This window comes from Lonchura striata, chromosome 4 (assembly GCF_050655825.1).
Source record: "Lonchura striata isolate lonStrDom1 chromosome 4, ASM5065582v1, whole genome shotgun sequence".
Lineage (NCBI taxonomy): Eukaryota > Metazoa > Chordata > Aves > Passeriformes > Estrildidae > Lonchura > Lonchura striata.
In genome coordinates this window covers 26,126,305-26,152,788 of record NC_140706.1, presented here as the reverse complement: position 1 = coordinate 26,152,788, position 26,484 = coordinate 26,126,305, and the positions used below count along the sequence as shown (strand labels likewise).

General features: G+C 38.0%; 2 protein-coding genes across 7 annotated transcripts in view; one reads left to right on the top strand and one right to left on the bottom strand.

Moving 5' to 3' along the window:
• OCIAD2 (OCIA domain containing 2) overlaps positions 1-26,484 on the top strand; it is a 55,131-nt gene that overhangs the window by 11,387 nt on the left and 17,260 nt on the right. For 2 of the 4 annotated variants that reach the window (XM_085578633.1, XM_021528127.4), the window contains one exon: positions 2,142-3,870. The exons of 1 other annotated variant lie outside the window; for it this stretch is intronic. In XM_085578633.1, coding sequence (XP_085434759.1) covers positions 2,142-2,160 — 19 coding nt within the window. In that variant the 3' untranslated portion in view covers positions 2,161-3,870. Of the gene's footprint in view, positions 1-471; positions 3,871-26,484 lie in introns of those variants that run through there. One more of the 4 variants, XM_085578634.1, reaches the window with a different exon arrangement.
• OCIAD1 (OCIA domain containing 1) lies at positions 10,816-26,467 on the bottom strand. 3 transcript variants are annotated; one of them, XM_085578630.1, is made up of 8 exons: positions 26,117-26,467; positions 24,996-25,080; positions 21,509-21,562; positions 20,959-21,006; positions 17,943-18,072; positions 15,601-15,806; positions 14,091-14,240; positions 10,816-11,245 (listed from the first exon to the last, which is right to left on the bottom strand). In XM_085578630.1, exons 1-8 carry the CDS (start codon positions 26,135-26,137, stop codon positions 11,208-11,210), a joined length of 732 nt encoding a protein of 243 aa, XP_085434756.1. In that variant the 5' UTR covers positions 26,138-26,467; the 3' UTR covers positions 10,816-11,207. The 3 variants fall into 3 exon arrangements, with proteins under 3 accessions (XP_085434756.1, XP_021383554.1, XP_085434757.1); XM_021527879.2 differs by having other exon boundaries at positions 26,395-26,467; XM_085578631.1 differs by lacking the exon at positions 21,509-21,562 and having other exon boundaries at positions 26,395-26,467.

Sequence of the window (26,484 nt, the reverse complement as noted above, 5' to 3'; positions counted from 1 at the left end):
TTCTTTAACTGTAGTTGAGTATTGATGATTAACTTAAGTGGAATTAATTTGGATTGACTGTATTAAAACAAATACAACTCCTTTCAATTTCTAGCTTGTTTTACTTAAGAATCAAATAATTATGGATTTTGTTGATATTTAAAAACGCATTGAAATATTCAGAACTAAAAGCAGACACGGCTGGGTGTGGGTCTTTTGCATTCAGTCCTACAATTTGGCTAGGGCCTTAGTGGGGTATTGTAATAGTGGTGCAACAGCAGTCTGCTGTGGTGGGGCAGGGAACATGGTTCATGTGGTGTTCTCACCCTAGAAAGGGGGAAGTTCCCTCTGTGGAAAAGGAGGTTTTACAGGGTAGAAGGTAGGCAAGTGTTTAAAAGGACTTGCACGCTATGAAAAACAGGCCAGCAGCTGGGTTTTTTAAGAATGTTTCACACTGTCTGCTTGTGGTAAACTGGCCTACATTTCTCACAGGCGGGAGAATGTGTGAAAGTGTTTGCAAATAGCTTGGCTGACTGCAAGAGAGAAGAGCAGAGGGCCTGTTTGAAACCCTGCCATTGGAGCTTGTACAGCTAAGAACAGAAGTCTGACACAGAAATTGTTGGATTGAGTTTAGCATATATAAGGTAAAAATTTAGACAAGGATATTGGTAATGGTCCCTTTCTTATTCCAAAGAGCATGCCCACAGACAGTCTGTAAGGAGGAATATCCTACAGAAGCTGTTTACTTGCCTAGAAGAGAGATTTTGATGGACTTTTAATATGCAACAATACATTGTGGCAATGAGTTTTCTGAGTCCATGAAGCAGCCATTAGAATAAAGTCCTGATTTTAATCAGCTTTGCCACTGGTTCAGCATTTTATATCAAATGTTGCAAATGCTCATCCACTAGCAGAAAATGCACTTTGGCTTAGGCTCACCTAATAGGGTTGTGCCAAAAGAAGCAGTGCTTCTCTTGTGCCAGCTATACGGATCATGAAGTGACCTGGCCCTCCAGGCCAGCTCTCTGCTCTAATTTGGTATGAGGACAGGGATAAAAAAATTCCCCCAAAACTTTCTGGAGGGTTTCTTGCTAGTGCCAGTATGAAGGAGGGAGTGAGCCAGACTTAGATAACTCTGAATAAATAAGACTCTAAATCCATTAGCACCTATGAGCTTAATTAACCTCTTGCAATACTTTGTTGATTAACTGCTTTTGAAGATTTTGTCTTAAATAAATGCTTACATAGGCTCACTTATTTCAAATAAGGACTCCAAAGCATATTTGAGAATGGTCATTTACTAGCAATTACCTGTGTAGAGGAATCAAATATTTATTATGGAATTTATCTCTGCTGTTTGTCAGAGCTGCCGCTTGCTGAACTTTCAATCCGAACACATTTTATTTTTCAGCCTTTCTCTGTGAGCTGACAATATTTTTTCTGGTGTGCGAATACCAATTAGCTTTTAGATAAATTTCAAATGTTCTGAAATACAAAGGAGACTTGCAGCTTTTTGAGGGGAAGAACACAGGATACCACAGGCCTCTCTCCTTGTTTTCTTCCTGTAATGGGTCCTGAAATTTCTGCTGTGGAGCTTGTTCCCTGCTCCAGCTCACATGTTCATCAAAGACCTTGATTGCTCCACATTTTGCCAGCAGCTTAGATCTTGTCTGGTTTTTAAAAGGGCTTGAAAGCTTAGTCAGAAAATCAGTATGAAAACTGATGTAGGTGTATTTCTTTCAAGCTTTAATTGATGTAATGAAAAAGCCATTACATTTGGACCAGTGTAGTATTTTGATGGACAGGTTTTAAAAACTTAGGAAAAGAAGTACTGTAAGCATTATGTTGTTTTCTCTGTTGTTAAACCTCTTCTGTGTTTCAATAAAAATTCTTAATTTAGCATGCTGTGCTCTGAAAATATGCAGAGCCCCTGCTGAGCACATTTTGCTACTATCCATGCGAAGCATATGGTGCAAGCACTAGTAGTACCTGGGAAGACCACTCAGATAAAATTGTATTCATGTTTAGGAGTCCAAAGGTAATGTATTTTATCCTCAGGGGCTCTGGAATGTTCTCAGAGAAATCCCCAAGAAGCTCTACATTTCACATTGAGAGCAAGGTGGCACTCATGTAAATAACAGGTCATTTTATTCTGTTTACAGAAGTGGTGAACATGATTAAAACTTTATGGACCATCTTCTTTCAAGGCACTTTCCTGTAGCCTAGAAATAATAATTTTGTGATTCTGTCTCTTAGATTTGGTATAAATTGATTTATTTGAAATAGTTGCATATTGTTACAAAGTTCTGTTTGTACAAAATACCAGTGTTTTGAAATGCACTTTTTGAAATACACTCCTCTCTTTCCAGCACATACTGGTTTATTTACCTCTCTTTAATGCAATTTAGCTCTTAGTGCTGATAAATTACATTTGTCTGTTGTATTTAGATGCTAGCAATGCTTTGTGTAACAGACAAAGTGGTTTATGTTGGAATGTTTGTCTCTGTCAAACAGAAAAGGTGTGAGGATGTTTAAATGGTTTGCACAATGAAGCAGCTATCCAGTCTCTGAGCTGACCCCTTGGTTATGGAGTACTTTAAGAGCACCAAATTCAGGGTATTGTCAGACTGCAGTTACTGTGCTGAACCAACTTCCCATAAGCCAGTTTTACACAAAGGGCCGCTTTGCCAGGGATACCAAAATCATGAACAAGAACACACAATATTTTGGAACAATTTATGGTTGCATAAAATCTGAGGCCACCAGATGCTGAGAAAACCCCAGATCTAGATGGCACATACTCTCTACAAACAGCAGGACACACAGTCTTCCATGAAACATCTCAGCAAATCAAAAGGAGGCACTTCCCCTAAACAAGTAATGGCTTTCATATGGAAAGAAATGCAGCTACTGAAAGTTTGGGCTTCGCTGTCGATGAAGACTGTCTTCTGTGGGCTTTTTCTGTTTGCTTGTATATGAAGCCTGTGGTTAGTGCTCCTCTTTTGAACTAGCTTCTGTGGGCATCTTTACTTCGACACAAAGAAATTCTGCAAGCAAAATATATAGCGTGGAAAAGTATAATGTAACTATTAATTGGTTAGTGAACAGAAAAGAGATTCTGGATTTGACAAAGTGATTAGACTGAATACTCAACTTCCTAATAAAGCACTTGGATAGCCTTTCCTAGTCAAGCAAGAGGGCTTTCAAGCCACCAGGCAAAAGGGGAAGGATTAGACTGACTGGCCTCCCTGTTCTTTTTTTTACTATAAGATTTTATACTTTTCTACTTGGTGTTTAGCCTCTTGAATTCTTCATCTACTAAGAACCCCAGTGTCAACAGGGCTTCAATTTTACACTTGTTAGTTTTATATGGTATTTTTGCAGTGTTTTCAATGGGAGTCAGGGATACACAGCAGTGCTGTGTCACAGCTGCTGCTGTGTACAGGCAGGTGAGCCTTGGAGAGCCTTCCACGGGGCCTCCAGGGAGAAGGGCTTACACAACCACTGAGAAGGCAACTTCCTTTGTGAAAATCATATGTTGTCATGGGTGTGCTGTGATAGCCACCAAAACTTGCATGGTGACATGTCTGAGCTACTTTCCCTTCATCTGTCATCTGCTGTCAGGATAACAGCCAGAAGCTGCACCAGGGTTAGTCGTGCCTGGATTATCTGAGGGAAGCCATTACATCCAGGTGACGCCAAGGAGGGCAATGCCTGTGACAGACCTTGCATGTTAGACTTCGAGGCTGTTCTTGTGGTCAGTGTTACCTCTTGGGATTACAACTTAGCTGCTGGACATTGCTTTACATGTAATTTTGTATTTTTTACATGTAATTTTTGTATTTTTTACTTTTGATTATTTTTCTGTAATAAATATACTGATGTATAAAATTTCTTGTCTCCTTTTTTTCTAACTTTGTTTCCATACTTTGCAAAAGGCTGAATACCTACTTGTGTTGATCCCAGTTCATGAGTATTGCGACACAGGTATGAAAAAAGGAAATTTGTGAATAAGATGTATTAGCACTAAATTTATGCATATCAAAGGAAAAATGAGCACAGCTAATGGGCAAACTCTTCTTTCAAAAGTCGTTAAAAGCAGCTGGTTTTTAGTAATTATGTGCAGTTGAATGAGCTAATCTTTGTTTAGCCATTGCCATTGCTATTGTGCATTCCATACAAGCAGGTTAAATTTATGTTTAATTGAAGCAGAAGTTGAATACATTGAATTTAGGGGTGACCTATCAAAAAAATAGGGAAAGATTTGAGGTAATCAGTTGCTTCTTTAATAAGAGAGGAAGAGGTCTCTAGGAGGGGAAACATTTGACCTTGCAAAGGTAAACTAAACTTTTCTTAGTGTTTTCTTACACTGATAACAGGCTTCACATCCCCCACTTGACAGAAGATGTTATAAAAAGGCCAAAAAATCCAATGAACTTACACAGCTTCCTGTGAGTCATTTGAATCTGGAAAGTTGAACTTTTCTTCACTCAGAGACAAGGGAGTTGAACTGTGTGCTTAGGCATCTCACAGCTTAGGTGAAGTCCACATAGTTGTTAAAATCAGGAAACAAAATACCTCCTTCAGCTGTGATACATACAGAGTGGATAGCTGTGTATAAGCCTCTGTGCACTTACGAAATTATGGCTAGAAAAAGGGTGCAAGAGGAAAACTACAGTGACATTATCCTCAAACAACTGCAAAGACTGCTTATCTTTGTGGATTTTTATATTAGCTGTTGGCATTCGTTTTACAAATATGGTATCCGCTCCAAATTTTAAAAAAGGGGTTTTAGAAGAGAAAGCAATTGTAGGTTGAAAACAGCACATTCCTGTTTAAATCCTTAGTAGGTGGACTCTAGGGAAGCCAGCTGTCTATAATTCTATATCTGGGAATGAAAGGGACATGAAAGCTCACTATCCAGGTTTTCATAAATCCCTACCAGAAACAAGATTTTCTTATTTTATTGTATTTTTAGAGAAGAATGAGTGAATAGGGCATGCTATGCAACAGGTAATAGAAGGGGGAGAGCTCTGGAGTGAACTGGTAAGAAGAGAGTAGGTTCTGGGGCAGGATTTACAACAGGGGCATGCTGGACCAGGCTCTGTGGGAAATACAGAGTGGCAGCAACACTAACTTGGGAGCAGCAGCCCTTTCCTCATGTCCATTTCTACCAGTGGAAGAGCTGCTGGTAATTTGTCCCACTCGCCCAACTTGTTTTTGGCATCACACAAAAAACCCATTTGAGAGGACAACTTCTATTGCAGTAGTTCCACATCCTTGAAATACTAAGAATTTGTACATTGTATGAGTATGGAGGGTTGTTTGTTTTGTTTGTTTGTTCGTTTTCCTAGTAAGTCCCTCAAAAAAATAAGGTTCTCCAGGAAATAAATGAGACTTCTCAATGCTGTTTAAAATCTAGAATGCCTGAGAAGGCATTTGGGGATGTGTTGGGGGCATCTGGTCAACATTTTAACAGATAATCTGCCAAAGGAAAACACATGTATTTCTTGATGACAAAATTATAGACCTAGGAAAAAAATCTTAATGTCAGAGGCTGACTAATAAGCGTCATAGTAATGCAGAAAAATATTAACTGCATCACACAATTGGTTTTAAATTACTCTGACTTTTTCAGTACAGGGACCTGGCAGTCATTTTGAGTAGTTGCAAGACATAGGATAGTGGTCTCTGACAGCCAAAAGACAAGTAGAACATTAACAATTCCCAGCAAAAAAATAGATTTAGACTACAGAGCACTTCTATGGCGTGCCCTCATTTTGAATATTATGATGCTTCCAATGCATCTCAGAACCTGTACAACACAGAGAAAGAAACAGGAGAAAGAAAAATTAAAGTAAAAAAGAATGATCACAAATACAAAGTGATTTCATCACCAGAGATTATGTAACTCACTTTCCAGGCTGAAAACATCTCCAGGTGAGGAATACCATGTCTAAAAGAGTGAAAGATGAATAGGGAGCAAATAATTGCTGTTTTTGTAGAATCAAAACTCATCAGCACTCAGTGAAATGAGATTTAAACCAAACAGAAAAGAAACTCTTCTTTACACAGCACAATTCCATTTTGCCACAGGGTCTGATAGAATCACAGAAAGCAGCTTCAAGAGACATGACCTTCACAGAGATTTGGCTACAAAACACCTGCATTTGCATATCCAAATGCAGCCTTTGTGTCAGGGAATTGTGCAGCTATGATCAATGAAGGACAGGAGTGGGCACCAGTGAAGATCTCCTTCTAGAAGGATCACTAGCCAGTGTGGGAGACAGGGTGACCATCATGGCAATTCTTGTATTCTTGCAGCTATTGAAAAACCAAGTTAAGAGCATTGTCAAACTAAACCTCAGGTAGGCCGTATCTAGAAGTGGAGACAGAAGCATCTTCATGTGTAGAAAGGACAAGATGCACAATTCCTGAGAAAACACACCTTTATTTTTATTACAGTATAGTGACTTCCTCTGCAGATGAAGGGTGAAAAAGAACTAAGGGGGGTAATGGATGTTTTTCCCATTTTCTTTGGCACTCAGATTGTTTGAGAGCAGTGGTGCTTCCAACTTCTTGTATAGAAAAACCCCACTTACCAAAATTTTTAAATGTTTCTTCTTACTGAGAGCTTTCTGTAGCTTGTGTTCAGGCACATCAGCAAGCTCAGGCATTTCAGAGCAAGAGATCTTTAATACTTCGTCCCAGAGACACATTTTAAACCTCGGCTCAGACCTCAGGAGGGTGAGGTCTGCCGGGGTTGGGCTGGACGTGCCCAAGCGTTCTTCCTTCTGCACTGTCACATCTGTAATACAGGAAACCCTTCCCAGCAGCAAACGCTTGCCAGTTACTCACTCCCATTCTGCTTAGCTCCGCGGATCCGTGCCAGGCACGGAGCCTGCTCGTGTCTCCGCTGCACAGCTGGCGGCTGTGGCCGCCGGCCGCCGCAGATCGGAGCAGCTCCAGCAGCCCGGCTTCCCCCGGTCCGTGCCGTGCCGTGCCGTTCCGTGCCGTGCCGGTCCGTGCCGTTCCGTGCCGTGCCGTGCCGTGCCGTGCTTTTCCGTGCCGTTCCATGCCGTGCCGTTCCATGCCGTGCCGTGCCGTTCCGTGCCGTGCCGTGCCGCTCCGCTCCTCCCGGCGCAGCCCGCAGGGCTCCCGCTCGCCCATGGCTCCCGGCCATGCAGCCTCCGAGCAGGCTGAGAGCTGCGCGTTCTCTGATATGTGCAGGGGCAGTGAGGAAAAATGCATGCAGTCTGACATAAAATCTTCAGGGGACCCTAAAAAACCCCTTCACTCTTCTGTGAAACACACAGCCATATGCACTGACTCCACGGCACTGTACCAGGAGAAACGTTTTCTACTTACAATAGCTAAAATTATTTTGACATTGTTAATTATCCACCATTAATGTTTAGGGATCAGCTACTGCAACCAAATTCACCCTTAACTGTATCAGTTGCACTGTTTAAAAATGCTAGTTATCCTAAAATAGTTAAGATTAACAATTGTATTCGAAGTACAATTGTATTCAAAGTACAAAATTAAGCCAAACAAAATAATTTATTTTGGCATTAGATTTATATAGAAACTAACTTTAGCTTCATAGCTAAAATAAAAATCTAATGCACTAGAAATGTGCTTCCACTGTGGGTTAATAGGAGTAGAAAAGAATGTGTATCATTCTGTGTAAGTAATAAATTAAAAATTTCAGGGTTTAGAAGCTGTTCATGCAAGATCTCATATCCTGGAAATGGAGTCCTATGTCATCAGTGAACAACTGGAAAAACAGCAACACAAAGGTTATACACTATGAATTTTTAATCATGAATAAGTTACTTCAAATTTTGGCAAAGGAAATCTAACTCTCCATTTCTCCTTTGTGTTAAGATTTTTTTTCTCCTTTCAAGGATAAGTGAATATTCTGTTTGATTGAATATCCATTGTATCAGATGATTGCGCAGCCTCTTTACCATATATCCTTTGTTTGCTTGCTGCAGCATCCCATTGTGAAAGCAGCTCATAGCAGGCTCTTGCTTTTTAGTTCTGAAAGTATAAACTCGAGGCATATGCATGTCCAGGCCTGCACTGGCTGTGCTGAACTAGCACAAACCCAGGGCAAGGGTCTGAAGTGGTAACGAGATGCAAATTGCCCCAGTTGCTGCCTTGAGATTAAAATCCAAGGATTTGTGGATTTCTATTTTAGATCCCCTGCTTCATGAAAGAGATTACAGAGAACTTATTCTGGTTGTGAGTCAGGAAGATTGGGCTGCAAGCAAAGCCTTCTTCTGGCAGGTCTGGTGTATTTATGGGAGCCAAGGAACTGAGCTGGACATGCCTCCTGCAACTGGGCAAGGTCCTCACTCAGAGCCACAGAGTCCCCCATGAGGAGAACAAATAGGTCTTTCAACTTCCAGCAAACTGGACAAGTGAGAATTTCTTCTTGAATCTCAAGGAGGCAAGAAAATTATGGGTTCAATCTGGAATATTGATGATTTCCCCAGGTTTCTGCAAATCTGCTTAGCTTTCATTAAGCAAATCAAATCACTTTTCTCTTCCATGTAGCTGTATTTCAAACATCAGTAGGGAAAAAGCCCTGCAAAGGTCAGATTAGTACCTACTTGGGGCTTTAAACATGCCTACTGTTTTGGGGAAACACAGAAACATTCAGGACCAGGATTTTTGGTAGCTTTACCAGCTAGAAAAGAGCTAAGGCACATTTTTGCAACCCTCTTCTTTCTGTTCAACAAGAAACTTGGGGCTAATGCTACCAACTAATTTAAACTGGTCTGCTTATTTTTAAGTTTTAAGAAACTGTGAAAACAATTATTTTATAGGGTTTCTTTGAAACTTTCATAGTGAAGCATTCAGACTCCTTTACTTGTGCTTGATTTAAGGTATAAAAAGTTACTTTTTAAATGTTAATTTGAAAAAGAAAATTTACCTAACTGTACAATAAACATTGAGTTAATTTTTCAATTATTGAAAAATATACAGGTATGATGGACCATAGGAAAAAATTAATTATTTTTAAACACCATTGTTCTATACATCTAGTCACATTGCTCCCAGCAACAGGAACCCTGCCGTCAGCTCCAAGACACTTGGCTTCAGTTAAAAATTCCCAAAAGTCATGGAAGTGCATTATGAGCAAGTTATTAGTGGGTGATTGGGTAGCTGCTATGAAACCACGAGTGTAAAGGCCCACTACGAAACAAGGAGGTACTAATGGAAGGGAGGTAGGGAAAGGGAAGGAAGATTGAATTCCCATGGCTGTTTAGTAAATCAGGGGCTCAACACATACACATTGTCACAGCAAACTGAATGGGAGCCAACTTTGATGAAACATCAGATCCCAATACCCTACTAAATTAACAGCTATGATTGTGAACTCTCCTGTATTTAACGTGTACTAAGGGTGTGAAATCAAAAGAATTTTAAATTGATTGACAGGAAAACAAGCTTGTTCAAGTACAAAAGAAAGTATGTCCTCCGAGTGTAACTAAATGCAACAGAATAAAAGCTTTATACTCAACTTAAAATGCTGTCAATACAGAACATTAATTGACATGCCTTTTATTTTCTCGTCTAAGAAAGGAAGAAAAATTCTGATACAATTTATATAAAACACTGTGCTTGTCCACTCAAAAATATAAATGTGAGGCAAGACACTTTGCAGGAAGGCACTATCGTAAGAATATGCTCTATTATTACCACTTCAATTTTCTGCCTCCTGTTACTTGCATAACTGACAACTAAGAAACTCTGTGAATATTTTAATGATAAAGCTAATCAGCTTTGGAATAGCACACTGAAAACCATAGCAATGCAATTCTGGCAGACTGTGTATTGTCAGAGTTCACTCGTAACAGCCATGAGAAGCACTCTACAAGGTAAATTTGTGATACCATGTCAAGATTATCCAACTTGCACATTAATTTTTTTAGAAGGTGAGCTTTTCTGAAAGAAATCTTCCTGTTTTATTTTAAGTAGTATTGGCTCTTTAAGCATCCTCCTCTTCCCCACTTTTTCCTCCTCGTTTCTGCCACTTGCTCTGTACAACTCCCCCAGTTACCTTCTTATTTATGCTGTTCTGCTGCAAGTCCACTAAATCAGTAAGGTCTTTGAGAATTTTCAACTTGGTAGGTGTGTTATTTTTCAGCTCCAAGAAGGATGTCAGGAATGCTTTTATGCTATCAACTTCATCATGGTTTTTGATCCCTTATAGCCCAAATGCCCAAATAAACACAATGCTGGGAGATGAAAGTGCACAGGCAAGAACATGAAAATCCCTAAGTGAAGGCAATATGTTCAGAGACAGAGCAGGAGATGCAAACACCAGGAAAATCCTCTTCAGGTTTGCCAGTGTAGCTCTTTTCTTACAGGTAATAATAACAAAATATTCTACTGATTGTGATGTCTTCTCCATAAACATGGTGGTTTTTTCATGGCTTGCAAAAATTGAGAAATAAGGTCAAATATACAGAGCCTAACATTAACAGTCAATTTATCATTCAAGGTTTTACCAAAGTTTGTCAGGTTTAGCCTTCTGCACTTAAATGTAGCTATTTTCAATACGTGCAGTTTCGTTCAATTATTTTCTTCAGAAATGACTGTCTGTAGAAACCTGTTGTGAGCAAGTCAGAGTATCAGCCTAAAAATACAGCTGGCACCATGAAACAGTTTTGAAAAAGTTATGGTTACTCCAGTGTCTGGCTCAGCTCTTCAGCCCTTTCCCTCTCAACAGTTTAGTAGTATTTCTGACATTACAAACCAAGTTTGATGACAATTTTAAATTCCTAGCATATCACTTTCAGACAAAACAAGGTGAGAGGCTGAGTTGTACAGGAAACGTTTAATGCAAGTCTTGAAGATTTGAGAAGATTCCAATATTCTTCCCTTCTCAATATATGGTATTGCATTTATTTACATGTATTATTACCTCATGCCATATGTTCATATTACCAGTTACCCTTCTCATTGTTAAACAACAGCACAAATGGTTTAGTCATGACACTTCACAGTAGTCTTGTTTTTCATTTATGCAAAATTAAAAAAAATTCAGCATAAATACATTTTTATAATCTTCTGGAAAGTCAGGATTTTCTCCTCATTTATTAATAGTTGTGTCTGGCAAAGCACACCAAAGGTGCTGATATAATTACTAATCTAGATGAAGTTCAAGTTAGCTGACGGGAGGTGATTTTCTTCAGTTCTTCATTTGACTGTTACTCATCCCAGGTATCTCCATATTTATTTACTTTAACTAAAGAAAACAAAAGAAAAAACAAAAGTAGTCGTGATAGTTCAACTGCCAAAGTTTATCATATACAGTGCCAAAAAGTATAATGAAGTACACTGTCATCTGTAGTGGTGCATGGGGAGAGAGAGTCAGGCACAGCACAACAGACATGTAATTAAAGCTACTTTTGAATAAATGGGGAGAAGAGCTTGCTAATCATTTTACCTTAATGAATTAATATTCAATCAGGAGGCCTACTGTGCTAATTGCTGCTCTACAGAATTTGTAATTACTTTGAAACAAATGTAACACGTGAATGAAATAAAGACAATTGGAGGAAACAGGCAAGGAATGTTACAATAAATAATGAGGCTACATAATCTGGTTACATGCATAGTTGGATGTATTCGGGATAGTTAAAAACACATTCAAAGACAAACAAACAAAAATCAGTAATCCTGACTAGGAAACTACTCAGCCATTATTATTTGGCAGCTTCCTTTAGCATAGGATTGAGTCAGAGAGGAAAAAAGCCAAGGTAGTGGTCCAATGGCTTTGTTCAGAAGTGTGCCGCTGTAACTGAACAACAACCAGAAAGTGAAAACAGGCTCCCCTGAAAGTGAACTGCAAAGTCCTCTGTAATTGACTGCCAGCACTGAAAAGGTTAAGAATGGCTCCATTTGATCCAGTAGGAATGCTGACACTAGTCAGGCACCCCTCTATAAATTCACTTGCAAGTTAATAATTAAGCTCAATGTTTATTACTAACTATGCAGCAGAACAAGTGGAATGGAGCAAAACGCCTGGTCCTTGTCTCTGAGCTATCAGCAAACTGAGCATAATGCCCTGACAAATAAATCTCTTTGGAGTGACTGATATTGCTGTGAGACACAATGACAATCTCTCTCAAAGTAGGATTTGATTTCCATTTCTATTAACCACGGCAGCTGAACAGGCTGCACTCATTCCCTGGAAAATGGGCCAGTCTAGATCACTATGCAGATGCACGTATTTGTGCTGCTGCAGGGAAGGGAGAAGGCACCGGCAGATGGAAGTTAGGGATTGCTTAAAGCTGGTTCAAATGCGGTTTGGTTTCCCTTCTGCCGTTGCAAGGGAGGGCAGAAATCACTGTCTTCTATTTGCCAGGGGCTCAGAGATAAGAGGACGAAGCGAGGGGTGGTGACTCCAAAAGTATGAACAAGCACACAGCAAGTAACATGTCCAGTTACACGAGACACAAGAAGCTAAATTGGATCTCAGCCCACAACATCAGTGTAATCCCTGAACTGCAAATTTAAATGTATTTGCATGTGTAAACCACTCCCGAATTTTTGTATGCCCTCCTTCCTCTTTTTTCCTAAACATGCGAAGAGATACTTTAAAAAGTCTATTTACAAATCTCACACACTGCTCAGTTTATTCTCAAAGCCCAAGTACAGCCCTCAAACACAGAACCCATAAATATAATACAAAGAATGCAATATTTGATCAACATTTTATAGAGGTCTTTTATATGCCTCAAGTAACTAAAAATAAAGTAGGAAATGCACATTCTTATTTCACAGCCACATGTGCCATGGAATATGGCAAGGTTCTCATAATGCTACTTAACATGTCTTTGCATAGTTCACAAGTGACATTTCTAGGGATTCTGTTTGTGGAAAAGTATCTTGAAAAAGAAACATTGTGTAAATCCATGAAGTGTCAGCCAATGGAATTTAAAAGCAATCTGAAACCACAGCTTCAATAATTTTTTCACGTCTTCTCATTTGGCACAATCACATTATAAGAGAAAGCCTTTTATCCTTCAAATAACAGTTAAAAATCATTATACAAAAATGGTTTATAATTTTTCTTTCAAAACTCCAGATCTGTCCAAAGATACATGATCTGCAGAAAGTAATTCACAAGCATCAAAGAGACTGACACTCTTAAGTACCACTGTTCCAGAGCTTAGTGTTACTGCTTCAGAACTTTTTGCTTTCTGTATGTATTACCACCCATTATGCCTAATAGGAGACAACAGCTGTTCCTAGAAGTCTTGTTGCAACATGGCTGACAAGACTGGGCAGTGCACACAAACCCAAACAATTCAAGGTGACTAATTCATCAGTGTGTTTAATGGTAAAACTTTCCTCTTACTACAGTTGTTTTTACAGATGCCACATTAAATTTAAAAAGTTCTCAAGCAAGCAATTATGAATTGCTTCTGTGTCTCCTTTTCAAAAAATTGACTGAGTCAGAAAGTTGTCTGAATGGCATCTTGCTCTTCAGGATATTGCATTCTTATTTTGCTCTGTAGAGTTTTCTTTTTCACTGTGAAAACAAATCTCGATATTGCTGCCAAATACCATTTCCTTCCTCTGGGTTTTAATGTAGAAAATGAACCTCTACAAACAATGCCTCTATAGAAAGTCATCAATTCCACATGAAACTATTCATAAAAATAAATACCCTTCCCTTCAAACCATCAGCCATGTGCTCTATTTTGAGAGAACAATGCTATATAAAACACATGCCCCCCTCCCATAGCTCTTTGGTATAGCTCTGAGCTCAGAGAATTCTTTGTTGAAAGCGGTTGCTCAATATAATCAATGGAGCAAAACTTATGGGCTTTTCAGTCTGGCACCAAGCAACATGGCTAGAGAAAATGAATTACAATTTTCTATGGGATGATCAAAATTTTTGAAAAAATAATTAATCTGAAACGGGAGACTACAAACCGTATTATCACATATGAGACACCTACAGATACACTAAATATAAATTGCTTAAACGGTATGCAGAATTAAGCTTTGTGTTTGCAGCCATTTTAACATTATGGCAAATATCTGAATTTTGCAAGTATTTCTGTAAATCAGTATATTACCTTCCTTAGCTGGTTTTTCCTGTGAAAACTTGCTTGGAGTTTCTGGCTTTGGTGGTTGCATTACTTCATATGTCTGTCTGTGTTTATTCCTTAATTCTTCATATGTAATGCCTTTTTTTTTACGACCTTCTTCTGGAGCTGGAGCAGGTTCTGGAAACAAAATAAACAGAAAAATACTAAATATACACCAAAATTTGGCTTCTAGAAAACCAGTTAATTATTGCTCAATCCCAAATGAAAAGGTGCATGACAACTGCAATATACAACAAATACAACAGTGAATGTATATGGTCTTCAAGCAATCCATTCCTTTTAGCCTTTTAATTTTGTCAAACTTCTTTGAAACACTGGTCGTTAATTAATTTTCTTCATTTTACCATAAGAAATTCTAACAGCCATGTGGTAGCTGATGGATAAAATAGCTCTGGTCACTTTATCTAACATTTACGATAATTACACATTTGACATATGTATGATTTCTGAAGAGAAATTTAAGTGAAGCTCAAGGGTTTGCACTAAGGCTTTAAATTTTGCTTTCAAAGGATTAGGACAATATCTATCATATGATGCCTGATAAACATTTGATCCTTTTATCTATATTTATAATGCAGAATCTTTGTTATATAATAAAGGTTTTACCAACTATTGATATTTGTGATGAAATGCAAAACAATTTTCTTGACACATTTATATCTGATACTTTCATATAATTATAACCAAGTTGCATGAAAGGACTTTTTTAGTGAAATAAAACATTTTTCATAAGTAAGTTGAAAAACTCCACACTAATTCAAAGTACAAAACCCTGCATTTGACAGTATCTTCCTCCTTGAATTCAGAATCCTGTGTTTTCCCTGCAACAGCTGAGGACAGTTCATACTGGAAGGAGGGGAACAGCTGCATCTCACTTGAAAGGCATTTTAGTTCTCTGTGAGAAAATCAGACTGTAGGTGGATAGAACAATTATCCATTCACTTCCTAAGAGACATAAATGTTTGTCTGTCACCTTGTGAAAAAATTAATAAAAAGTTTAATGTCATGGAGTTACAGCAGTTACAGCCCCACAGATGGTGGAACTGCAATCACCTTGGAAGGGCCAGCAGGCAATTGGTAGCCTGTGGTTTATTCAGTGAAGGGATGGCATAGTCCCCTTACCTTAAGTCAAAGAGAATTTTCAGTCAGGGTGAATTTTTTGCAGGTTTAGTTCCACAACAGATTGCACCTTCTAAATTAATTCAGGATCTTTACTTGCAATTAAAGCCATTTTCAGCTAGAAAACCCTGAATCTAGTTTACAGTGAGAACACAAAAAATGCTGAGGAACTGCAAATCATATATTAATCTTCTGTCTACCAACAATTCTTGCAATTCTTTCACAGCTCTTTGATTCAAAACCACTATATTGTGCCATGTATGTTTGCATAGGGTGAGAATACACAGTTTACTAAGAGCAGTATCTAAGAGAAAGGCAAGAGTCCTTGCAGTACAAACTGTTAAACACTAAGACTCACCTTGAACAGTGTAATCAGTAATTCCTGTAGGTGAAGATTCATTCAGAGAAGCACTGAATGGAATGGGTTCATAACTTGAGAGGGCTCTATCTGTTGAGCTGTAATCATCTGAATAGCTAGAAGAAGGTGGAAATCCAGCTCTTGGAGATGACTCAGTAAATGACTGAGAAGGTACGTCTGAAAATTCAGATTTACGATTGGAACGGCTGGAAAATAATAGAACTAAGTATTAAATAGGAAAATACTGACATTTAAAATTGAACTCTAAAAGTAACAATACTTGCAATTCAAGAAAACGTTCTTTGATTTTAAATAGCTTAATTTCCAACTGAACCATAATCTTAAAAATTTTTGGGATGTTTCGTGTGTTTTCTTTACATGGCAAAAAATTTCTGTAGCCCTTTCCCCACAGAATCTTAGCTCATACCTCCAGAACAGGACAGAAGAGACAAAACACATTTCATTTTACAATAACTGAAGTTACAATCCTTTTTCTCAAGGAATCTTCATATAAAAACACTCCACATCAGACACAAATAGCATACAGTGTGCCCATGTAACTAGTGGCAGTATGAACTATAATGAATTTTAAAAGCCTTTTAGGAAGAATTTGATACTTGAAGCCCTTCATCATTAGAAGGTGCTGTAATTGATCAGGACTGAAGAACAGAAGAAGAACAAACAGCTATCTTAGCAAAATTAAATTATGAAAATTAATCAAGTTGCTGAATTCTGCAAAAAAAATTAAAGAGAAAGGTAATGTAATATAATATAAAGAATATTCTGGAAGTTGGTGCCAGATATTTTAAAGTGTTCCTTTATATTCTTAGAATGGCCTTGCAAGCCACTACACAACATGTCCCTCTATCAGGAATGCCACCACTAGAATGCAACTAGAATATCTCTAGAGTATTTATTAATTTTTTACTTTTAATTTTTGCTTTAGCTGTACTTTTAGTTACCTATGAAAAACATTTGCAATTAGTCTCTATTTAATTCTCATAATAAACGTCTAGAACAAAGCCACTTTATTGCCTTAATTATGTTTTTAAAGTACATGTAAACACAGCTTTAAAAAAACTACGTAATCTTTTCATTCCCTACAAGTTTTTAAATGCAGATCAAATTACCAAAATACATGAATTAGTAAACATACAATGCTCAGGAAAGTGTAATGATTTCTGTTGCTGGCTTAAAAGGGTAGTGTGTATGGATAATAATGCAATTGAAATTAATTTATTTATTCAACCAAGGAAAAGGAATTTATCACTTAGGAAATAAAACTTTACAGATACAAATGGGCCATTAACAGTAGAAGGACCTTAATGGTGTGGCAGATGATGGTACTTAAACTTAAGTTCTCATGTAAACACAATTAATGAGCATGACGATTTCATATTAGAAACGAGGGGGGTGAAGGGACAAGTCCAACTCCAATTCAACTGATTCTATACAATAAGTGTATGAAGTGGTAATGCCTGAAATTGTTTGATGTCATAAAACCATAGAAATTTCAGAATAAAGGTAAATCTTATCTTATGACAAAACAGTAACTGTCATAAATCTGAATTTATAGAGTAATTAAGAATTTAAGCAAATCCTTTATAAACATTTAACAAATCTCAGCACATACACAGGAGGACTACTACTCACTATCCAAACACTATCCTCCCAGTTTTGAATCAAGGGTTTAAGTGACATATTCTGAAAGCAGCTTGCAATTATAAAACCCAGTTGAAGTAGAAAACATTCTGGAAGAAAACAGGAAATAGTTTTAAGAACCTGATGAGTTTCTCATATGTACAGCATAATGCTGTTACAGATGTAAAGGATTTAAACAAATAGCAGTAAGTTTGACCAACATGCTTCTTCCTGCACTGATATTGTTTACTAAGCTCTTTCCTTTGATAAACACTGAAATCATTTCCACCCTTTTCCTCCTTCAATCAAACTAAACTATGGGAAAAACTTCGAGAATGTAACACTATTTTATTTTGGTTAATTTAGTTTACTTCTAAACTACAGAGGCAACTTATGCTGTCACACTTCTCTAAGTAAATTCCATGGGAAACACTCTCAAGTTTACAAGGAATACAGTTTGCTAAATTTATTTTTCTACTCCTCAAAGTGATCTACTGTATGTAAAGAGCTTAAAATACATATTTCATAGCTTGCCAACTGTTACAAATACAGACATCTGAAAGTGGTAGATTTGAGGTAATGGGGAATGAAGGTGTAGCTCTGAAGGTGTTGGAAAGCTGCAAAAGTAGTATTGATCTGTTAGTGTTTAAAATACTCTATTCAGAATATGCATTAAATTTAAAATATACTTAAATTCTTACTTAGGTGAACTATGTCTCTGAGCTTGTCGTAGAACATCTCCTATTGGAGAATCCTTCAGTTTCTTAAATTTCTCGCTACAGATTGGCAAGTAGGATATCTTTCCAGCCAGGTATCCACACATTCCAGCAACTTTTTAAAAAGAAAAAAGATGGGTTTATATGCTGTACTATAATATCCAACATTGTTTTAGAATAATAATTTCAAATAAATAATGTAGTATCTTGAATAAAAGAAAGAAAACCAGTTTAGATCTAAGCCAAAAACATGCAGTGATCATCTCTGCTTCTTCTGCAGACAAAGGGTACTAAAACCAAATGCAACAGCTGAACAGGGATATAAAGCAATGATTTAGACATGGTGCGAACATCAGATAATTTCAGCTAGTACTTGGTGAATGAAAGGTGACAAAAAAAACCAAACCATCATTTTTCTCCAAGATCCAGAAACCACAATTAACTATCAAAGATGATAAACCAATCAGAAATAAATACAGGCAGTAAGTTCTGCTAATTTAATCCATCAGAACAGCCAGATGCTGAAAAGGCTTTACTAGTATGAAGAGAGGTCTATATCAATTTAGCAGTAGGCTCAGTATTTTTTGTAAAGGATTCTGTGATTTGGCTGCCAGGGGGCAAACAACTGAATTAGCTGAACCCTTGTAATCCCTAAGCAAACGGTTTCAATTTAGCGCATGAGCTGCTTCCACCTGCTGCAAAGGACATAAGAATAAAATACCAAGATCGTTCTTTTTGGGCTTAAAACTTATGATTGGCTCCTTCAAGTTTTATGAGTGGGTCAATGGTATATGAAGGATTCAGTGGGAATTAACAGTTTTCTTGTTGACTTTGTAAGAAAAAATAGCTATACCCTTCTTTCATGTGCAATGAGTATTTCCTAAATATAAGTATTAAGAGTCTTAATTATCTTTAAGTCAGGAAAGAGTTAATTATCAGTAACATTAATCCTCTGCAATCCTCAGCTGTAGATTACATTGCCTGGGAATCAATATAAAGGGGATTTTGCCCTAGCCTGCTGTACTGATACTGAAATTTTGATTCCTATTACAATATCTTATTTTCAAAAGAAGTGTAAAAGCCCTTTTCCAAGGGAATAGAGAAGAACAGCCACAACAATGAATGATGTTTACAAATGAGGAATGTAAGGGTTTAGCAGTTTAGTAGGTTAAAAAAAACCCAAACACCTTACATGCAAAAAATATGTGCAAAGAGAAAAATTACAAGCCCTTAGATTGGCTTAAGAATTCAAACAAAATATTTAGCAAAATAAAGCTTAACAGAAAAGCTGATTACTCTTTTGCATAAATTACAAAGAGAAAGTATCTTTTCCTTGAGGTCTTCTAGTAAAGAAAAAGGGAAGTATCTCTCTGGAAGATATTTCACTCAAAGTAATTATTGGCCAAAGTATTTGGTTTATTTTATTACAGAACTAACAGCCAGATGATCCACATTTTTCAAGTCAGCACAGTAAATTAGGTATTGTTCTTTGCCTCTGCATTCACTATGACAAGATATTAGAGAAGCTGATTAGACATGGCCAAGTCCCACTGCAGACTAACATGAAGCACACACAGGCATAGGAATCTTCCTCCTCTTTGTCAGAGAGGACCAATAGCTCTCTGCTGTGTTGAAGGGGATCCTCTCAATGTAGTGAATCAGCCCTGACTAACTTAAGTTTCAGTAAATTGTCAAGAGTACTTAGAAAACTACTGAGAAAAGTATAGTAATTCCTATAGGCAAAATATCCTGGCCAGCCCAGCTGCCCCTTATTTTTTCCCCTGATTTTAATAAATTAGTTCTATTAAATAAGAATGCGGCCCTTATGTGTAGGATTGGGGAAACAGCAGTTCTATTAATTATTAGAAATGTTTGTGTTATACCATTGTTTGGTGTTCAAAGAAAGTAACCAGAATTTAGCATAAACAACTGGAGCCCTAGTCTCCCACATTCATTTATCTGCTTAAACAACACTTCCTTGACCACAAATCATGGGGTTTACCCTCTTCCCACCGAAGTAAACTGGCTGTATCTGCACAGATTGGCAAGATGGCAACTTCCTGTTTTACTGTCCTGTATTACATTGAAAAGGTTAATTTATTAAATTAATAATTTATTTTTGCTTATACTTCATCCAAAAATCATTCACATGAAATTGCTTTTTTCCTACAATTGTGCATACATAATGTCCAGGAAAAAAAGGTAATTAAAATAGCCTGAATGGGACACATAAGATACATGAATTAAGACCTTCAAATTCGGAAGGGAGTGGTGGGTGTATTCTGGCAATGTAATTTAAAGTAAGGTTGCACAGTATCTATTTACAATGTTTTTATCTTAAATGATTATGTTACATTTATCAAGCAATTGTATACAAACCTTATAAACAAAATTTGTCCAAAATGCGCAGTCCAAATTCAGACAGTGAATAAATCACAGAATCATGAAATGGCTTGGGTTGCAAAGGGACCTTAAAGATAGTCTAGTTCCAACTCTGCTGCCATGACCAGGGACACCCTCGCACTAAACCTGGTTGTTCAGGGCTTCATCCAACCTGTCCTTGAACACTTCCAAAAATGAGGCCTCCACAACTACTCTGAGCAACCTGTCCAGTGCCTCACCACCCTCAGTAAAGGATTTCTTTCTAACATCTCATCTAAATCTCTCCTCTTTTAGATCAAAACCATTGGTCACACTGGGCATTAGGAAAAGGTTCTTCGTGGGCAGGGTTGTCAGGCACAGGAACAGGCTCCCTGGGAAGCAGACATAGCACCAAGCCTGTTAGGGTTCCAGGAGCATCTAGCAAACACTCTCAGTCACATGGTGTAGTTTTAGGTTGCTCTGTCAGCAGCAGGGAGGTCGGACTCTGGTCCTTACAGGTCCCTGCCAACTTGAGTCACAGTGAATCAGCCAGTCGGCCCCAAGGGAATTACATCTGCATAATAGAGTCCAGAATATACACCATGAATAGAAGCTGAACTTATATGTAGCTTTTACTTACATGCAACTTTAACAAAAGAGCCAAATCTTGTGGTATCTCTTAGAACACCTGAAAATGAGGATGAAATCAGATATTAGGATAAGATATATGATATTACGTAACACATATGTAATCGGATATCAAGAATTAACTTGGAAAACTTCAACATAGTTATGTTTGTAGAAGCAGGTTACTCTTTTACACTTCACCTTAAAGAAAATCTAAAAAAAACCCTAATGTCTGAATTCCCCATAAAATTTAAAAAATCTAGGAATCATCTCTTTAATCATATTTAATCACAGGGTTATTAACACACTGAGAACATACTGTTTCATAATCAGTGAGATATTGCACTTGTCACAACATAAAATACACATGAACTTGATTTTAAGTTCATGTGTTTTTTAAGTTTCCTTCTTTATGTTGAGGAACTGCAAATCATGTAGCTGCAGAGTCTGAACTTCTTTTATTTACAAGTAGATTGGACATTATATTATCATAATAACCTTCCAGCAGAAAGGTATTTCCCTTGAGCAAACTGAAATGAAACGGAAGTATTTTTATACTTTACCTTTTCTAATTAAGAAACTAGTACCCAGCATGCTCACTGCAGCCAAAGGAAAAGCTGTGAAGAAGAAAAAAAACTGCTTAAAATACAATTTTCAATATTTTCTATCACATTTAACAAATATGCAATAAAGAGTTGCTATGCCTTCCTAAGCTCATTTGTGTAATATAAGGATAGATATATAATTAATAAACTGTATATAAATGATCAAAATTGTCAATTCCAGTTTTTAAGACCTACTACAAGTTATGTTGTACAAGTCAGTGAGTCATCCCGCCTGCATTACATTTCATACTTCCAAAAATACAAAAGCCAGCATCAGATGGAATAAAGCTCTCCAGACGGGACTCCAGGTCTAGCTACAACTGCTACAGCATCAAGGTGCAGAACTTTAAGCTAGAGAGGCATACACAGCTCTTCACAAAAGGAGGAAGTCATATAGAGGCCAGTGCGTCTAAAAATTGTTGATAGTCTAAATTCTTGATGTTTTAACATAAAAATTTTGGAGAAAGTTTAACCCTTATAGAACTATAAATCAGATTGATTAATATCAGGTAATGTTTTGTTTTCCAGCAAATTAAAAAACAGGGCAGCTTTTCCTGTAGCTTACAGATCAAATTATACAACGTGGAGTTAAACTCAGGAATGCAGAGAAAACAACATTCTGGAGGGCCATCACTGCCTACCACAACCAGCCTAACAGTTCATGTCAATTTTTCTTATATTGAAAGACTTTATGTGGCAAGAAGCATTTGGAGATTGCCAAAAGCAAAATGAATGCTTCTTTCAAGCAATGATAATTATTTTATCAGGAAGATTACTGTGCAACTATTCATAAAGACCATCACCACTGCACAAGATACAGGGACAACGAAGTAACAAACATGACAGAAGGCTAAAGTTATTTACATTAAAGATTTAGACATGCCATAAAGAAATTTAGTTTCATGCAAGTCTGAAAATGTAGATGTTACAAAAAGGCTCAATGACTTCTAGGAGAGAAATTTTTGCAACAGCACTAGACAGTTGAAGTGTATTGATGCACAAAATTTGCTAATTAAGTTCATACTTGAAGACAAGTTATATTTTGGGAGAGCAAATTAACAGCTAATCCCCTCACAAATTCTGACATGTCTAAACTAGGTAACGAATCCAACCAGCATCTAACTCAGGGTAAATGTGACTGGATGTCACTTTTAAGAAGAAATATTGGCTCCTTGGTTCAAAGCAAGATTACAGCAAAACATCAGAATAGAGAATCAAACCTTCCAACTTATTAGATATTAAAAATCTGAAGCTTTTAGAGATTCCAGACCTAGATTTCCAAAAATTTACTGTTCTAGATTTTCTGAGATATAAAATGACAGCACAGATTTGAAACTAAATTGTAAAAGAAAAACAAAAACAAAGCCAACAACAAAAAACCCCAAAAACCCACCAAAACAAGGGGAAGGAGAGTGTGTAAAGAAAAATATGTTCAAAAATTATTGCAGAAAATTTCAGTCTAATCCTTAGAAGTTTGAAATTATTTATAGACCTAACAGAAACGTTCTAGATATTAAAACCAGGCTACACTCGTATGTGAGCATGTAAGTGACCTGAAATGGTAACAAAAAGTTTTTTAAAAATAGCTAAATGAAAACTTAAGATTCATGACTAAAAATCAATATGAATTATTCAACTGTAGAAAAAAACAACAACAACAAAACAAACTTAATAAATCAGGAACCATTAATGCTATGGGAGTACTTTTTCTGCTTCAGGAAGAAAATAAATCTAGTAAAAATAACAGAAGCCTGATATATCAACACATAAGGATGGCAATAAAATGTACCCAAGTCAAAATTGTTGTATGGGGAAAAAGTTGTATCAGTATGATTTGATTTTGTTAGCATGGTTTGAAGTGTGCAGGATGAAGCTGAAGGTTGTAGTGTGCATTTTTAAGAGTAAGAATTTATACGATAACGTGATTACAAACCAGTAACTCCAGTAAAGCACATATTAAACTCAATTGTGAAATGACTAGTGGCAGAAGCTGTCAAAAGAAACTATGACAAAACAGACAGCTTGTAAGAATGAGTAAAATTTGCTACAGCTTGAAATTTGAATAAACAAACTGAAAATACACAAATTTATAGTAACCTCAGTGAATAACAAAAGCTATCAAAATACAAAGTGAGGATTTTAGGGCAGTCACACCAGCACCCTCTTGCAAAGGGGTGTTGAAGCAATATGTATTTAATACAGTGAATACAACAGTCTGGTATGTGTATGCGGAACAGGGAAACAAAGACAGGAGACCTAGAACACAGTGATGGACTTTAGGCTATCACAGTGAGATAACAGCACAGTACACAACCCCTGGGAAAAAAAACTGTTACTGTTGTAGTTCCCTAAAGGGAAATGACTCAAGAAACTAACTTAGGGCTTTCAAGTAATACCTACATGTTGTTTCTTCAGGGACTATATAAAGATGCACAGGACAGTAACCTACACTGCCAAGCAGCAGAACAGCTTAGGAACAAACAACTGTCTCTCGTCTTTGTCTTCCAAAAGAGAGATTATCAATAAACCATAACCATCATCATACCACTAATGGACCTGCCTCTTTCGCTTATAAAATGACACAGAACATGGCTACATTGTAGCAAATATGCTGAAGATTTCCAAGTATTTGTGTAAAAGTGGATGAGGAGAATGCCAAACCAATGGAGAAAGACAAAACAGAACTTTGAATCATTAATTCAAAATCACAATGCCTTAGGAGCTGTCCCTGAAAGTATTGGCTTCCATGAGAAATCAGAGCCCCAGTGTGCTAAAATTAGCAAATCAGCCACTGAATTCTTCATCTCCTGTTTTTTGCCAAGCCATCTATCAGCATCAGTAACCTACTAGTGCGTGATAAAACAGCAGGTAACAATCACATCAGAAGGCCTTTCTAATCCTCGTGACCAGGTGTACAAAAATCAAGTATGCCTTGAACCTTAGGGTTACAGACACCATGCACTGACACAGCAATTTTCTCCAAAAATTCAACAGAGTGACTACCTATATATTGTTCTCTTCAGAGGTCTCTATAAAAATGAAAAGCAATGGTTATAAGTTAAACTATTTTATTCTTGCATGTTAAAGATAAAAATAAAATATGAAAATAAAAATGCAGAAATAACACAAAAAAGAAAATCCAGTAATATCAATGAGACTCATTAATTAGATCTATTTTCAGACTTTTAATAACCACAATAACTTAAAATATGAAGAGATCTTTTTATGAGGTATGAAACTTAGAAATTATGCTGTACCTTTTATGAAACTGCTGCAAACTCTTAGTAAATACTACATGGATCAGCATTTGCTGGGAAACAATTCCAGTACATGTGAAGCTCATTAATGCTTTGTTGTGCTATATTGACCCAGGCCCTCTGTAATGCCTCAGCAAAAGCAAAGGGTGTAAGGAAAGCAAGCAAGTTTACCAGCATAGTGAACTTACCTCTATACCGGAAACTCTCTTCAGCACATTCCTTGAGGAGTCTTCTTTCCTCCTCTGTTGGAACATAAGGCTTTGGTACTTCCCTCTTTCATTAGGAAAAGTAATTAGAAAAGAATGGACAAAACAGTTAGGGGGCATTTTTCAATCAATAAACTTAATGTCTAACTTTCATACCTTGTAGTTTCTACACTTTCACCCTGTTATACTTAAGAAACCAGTGCCTTTTGTCCATAAATGTTACATGAAATATTTAATTAAAAAAAAAATCCATTGCTTCTAAAAATTATAGGAGAGAGCAGGAAATACTTTGTGCATAGTCAGATCCCAACTTAGCTCAGTCCTTTTACTTCAGAGAAGCCTGCTTTGGTCCCTCTAACCAGCCTTCCAAATAGCTGACATCTGACAGACCATTAATCGCCTTTTCGAAGTATTCCTCATGGTTTCAAAGACAACAGGACGTGTTGTTGGTTTACACAGACGCAATTCAGCGAGAGCTGACCCGCTGTTTCACCAGTGTGTGAGAGGTTTGTGTGGAGGTGCTGACCCTGTCCCGCCAGGCACACTGCCAGCCAGGAGAAGCACAGCGGTGAGAAGGCCATTGGCACCAGGGGAACAGAGAGTTGCAGAATCAGTTGGGTTGGAAAAGACTTTTGAGGTCATCCAGGACTGAACACCACTTCCAACTGAACAGTAGCACTAAGTGCCATGTCCAGTCTTTCCTAAAACACCACTAGGGACGGTGACTCCAGAACCTACCTGAGCAGTCCATTCCAAATCTAACGACCCTTCCTGTGAAGAAATTCCGTCTAATGTCTAATCTAAATCTCCCCTAGTACAGCTTAATGCTGTGCTCTCTTGTCATATCGCTGGTTGCCTGGGAGAAGAGGCCGATCCCCACCTGGTTACAAGCTCCTTTCAACCAGTTGTAGACAGTGATAAGGTCTCCCTGAGACTCCTTTTCTGCAGGATAAACAACCCCAGCTCCCACAGCCACTCCTCATAAGACTTGTACGCCAGACCCCTCACGAGGCTGCCCTTCTCTGGACATGGTCCAGCACTTCAGCGCCCTTCCTGAACCGAGTGGCCCAAATCTGAACGCGATACTTGAGGTATGGCCTCACCAGTGCCGAGTAGAGGGGCATGGTGACTTCCCTGCTCCTGCAGGCCACACTATTCCTGATACAGGCCAAGATGCCACCTCGATGTCTCACGGTCAGACACGAACACCTCCTTACCTCCTGCCAGGATCCCCCACGCGGCCCCCAAGAGGCCTCAAGGGCACCGGCCCGGCGTGGAGCTCAGGGCAGGGGCGGCCGAGAGGCCGACAGGACTCCCCTTTCCCGAGCCCGCCCGGCCCCGCCAGGTTTCCCCGCGGAGCGAGCCGAGCCAGCGCAGTTACCTGGGCCGCGTCGCCGCCGGGGCCGGGCCCGGGGCCCTGCCCGGCCTCCATGGCCGCCGCGACCCGGAAGTGCGCGCGGCGCACGCCGGG